Genomic DNA, 2,768 nt, shown 5'->3' on the forward strand with positions numbered 1-2,768 from the left:
GGGGGAGGGAGGGGAGGGAGAGAAAGAAAAAAGGAAGGAAGGAAGGAAGGAAGTAAAGTGATAATCACATATTCAGTTAAGGGACGTTTAAACACACCAAACCTCCAAGAATGGCTGTATCCTAAGGAAAAGAGATTGCAGGATAGAGATAGTCTCATTTTTCTCTGGCAAGTAAGAAAATACTAATTTTTTTTTTTTTTTTTTTTTTTTGTACCAGGGATCGAACTCCGGTCCTTGCACTTGCGAGGCAGGTGTTGGAACCACTGAGTTAAAAATATTGATTCTTTAAATGTTTCTCAATATTAATTTTAAAAAGTATGTGCAGTAGTATATCTGTTGAACAAAACAACTATAATATAAGATTAAAAACAAGAATCTAAGGCGAGAAGTGATTTCCCCAAAATACTTTGTGCTTAATGATAAATTATGACATAAACGTCTGAATGATAGCAATATAAAGTTCTTAAATATTAAATTTCGTAAATTTTAGCTTCCTTTTTACTCAATAAAATGGCTTTCTACTGACTGGTTATTCGATGCTCCTGAATACAGGCAGATGCCCTCTTTCCAGGCTGCCATCCTCTGCGTGCGCTTGGACCCACCCATCCGTCCATGGTCACCTAATCCACCTGCTGCACTCTCTGGCAGCTGGTGAGAGCCAAAGGGAGTCACTGGCTCTGGTGTTAAATTGCCTGCTGGCCACACAGTATAGTAAATGTGGTCACTCTTTTTCCATTTGACATAAGCTTTCTTTAAATAATTACAAAGCTCACAGGCTGCAGGCAGCAGGTGTGTGTGAAAGGCACCAGGACCTAAGAATGGCCATCCTGAGTCTCAGAGCACCCACAGCCAAGCCTACAGTTCCCCAGCTATCTAAGAATTCACTGACACCGTCCCTCTCCTACTAGGACACTTTTCAACTAAAACAGAGAGGAGTCCTAGGAGACATTTAGTCTTGTAGATTTAAAGTTTTAAAAAAAGATTCAAGATGAATATAATAGTATTATGGGGGGAAAGAAAGAAATAATTTTAGATATAATCTATAAGTGGATGGTTTTGAGTGACTTGCTCTTTAAAAAAAAAAAATCAGGCCTGAAGTTCCCAATTTTCACCCAATCTTACCACCCCCGTGAATGACTTATCCAGTGTTCTGTGATTCACTGGAGGTTGGGAATCGGGGATTCTCTTGCCTGAAGTTCCTCCTCCACCTTCTCCTCCTTCCAACCCACTGGTTTAAGGCACACGATCCCATGACAAATTTCTTCCAACTTGCAGTTCAAAGAGAAGTCAGACCTGTCACCAGGAAAGGGGACACAGTCTGGGGAGTTAAACACCTGTAACTGACTTTGCCTAGTGGCTGTCCAAGACAGGACTGTTCCCTAGCTGCATGCGGCTCTCGGGGGCCATTTTTCTCCCTCTCTCTATAATGCGTGGCAGTCCTGCTGCAAGCAGTGTTGACCAAAGCAACAAAAGTCTCCATAATTCATAATTCCACACTGGGACAATCTACAACAGCTCCCATAAAGAAGATGATGAGACACAGGATGGCAGAGATGAGAGACATGGTGGAACTCAGGCTCAGACGGGGGCAAGCTTTGTCCAAAATCACACAGCAAAGAAGGACAGGCCAGGACTTTCTCCAGACTTTCGGGCACTGCTACCCTAATCTCTTGAGCAGCTGCAACATTCCCTAAACAAGACTTTCTCTGCCCTAACTCCCAATTAGAGAGAAATCAATGGAAGTTCCATTTTTCTGGGGGAGTTTAACAGTTGCAGCTGTTGCAAAACCACACAATGGAGGATGTTGCAACTCCAAAAACACTGTGGAATTACTGCTTCCAGGAGTATTCAAAATAATCGGGGGAACTCAGTCTAGACATGAAGGGTATCTTTCAAAAACTATCTCCTCTCCATTAGGCAGACTCAAGGATCACAAATCCTACATTCCTGTTCAGTCTTTGCAACTGTGACCTCACTGGGCTAAGTTACTTCAACTTCTGTGGCCTGGGCTCTTCATCTATACAATGGAAAGAAAAATCCTCACAAGGCTGTGAACTATGGACGTGAAAACGCACAGTAACATGCTACAAGGTGTAACAGAAATGGGAGAAGGGGTGATAATGATTATGACAGTAATTATGTTCACCATTAAATTCATTAGGGGCTTACTCCATAAAGCAACTAACCTCCTACCTCTCCATCGGGTAAGTAGCGGGTTACCTGATGGAGATTACTGCTCTGCCGGACAAAGGCTTCTGTCGGGACTACAGATCAGAACTTGTGCCCAGCCATCACACCAATCTGCGTGCAAGCTTGGATGGCTTCCACTCCGGACCCAGGGCCTGCAGAGGAGCTGAGCAGATCGCAGGTCACGCCACTCCTTCCCCGCTTCCTATGAAACCCGGGAAAACCTATCCCTGTCGGTGCCACCCTCCCGCTGAAACCTCCCCCAGCCCTCTCCACTCCTCAGAGCGGCCTCCAGCCGCTTTCTCAAGCTGGGAACCTCAGTATTCCTACTCGCGATTCTGACAGACACTTAGCTCGTCTTGCCCGTTCTGCATCCCCAAGGGAGTCTCCAGGCAGCTCAAATCTTCCACTCCCGCCCCCACCCGTCACCTGCTGCTCATTCACCAGCCACACCGTGTGCCACGTTTCGCAACAGGCTGCTCCTGTCCCGAGACACCCTCCTGGCGTGTCAGGCCAGCTCCTGCTCCTCCTTCAATACCCTTCTGCACAAACTCTCTACCCTGATCACCTTCCACAGCCAT

General features: G+C 45.7%; 1 protein-coding gene across 1 annotated transcript in view; it reads right to left on the reverse strand.

The window, feature by feature from the left end:
• Ppargc1b (PPARG coactivator 1 beta) overlaps positions 1-2,768 on the reverse strand; it is a 91,303-nt gene extending 88,535 nt beyond the window's left edge. The window contains exon 1 of the mRNA XM_033765544.1: positions 2,641-2,768. Coding sequence (XP_033621435.1) covers positions 2,641-2,768 — 128 coding nt within the window. The remainder of the gene's footprint in view (positions 1-2,640) is intronic.

The sequence above is a fragment of the Fukomys damarensis genome, unplaced genomic scaffold (genome assembly GCF_012274545.1).
Source record: "Fukomys damarensis isolate Sample0158 unplaced genomic scaffold, DMR_v1.0_HiC HiC_scaffold_3, whole genome shotgun sequence".
Taxonomy (NCBI): domain Eukaryota; kingdom Metazoa; phylum Chordata; class Mammalia; order Rodentia; family Bathyergidae; genus Fukomys; species Fukomys damarensis.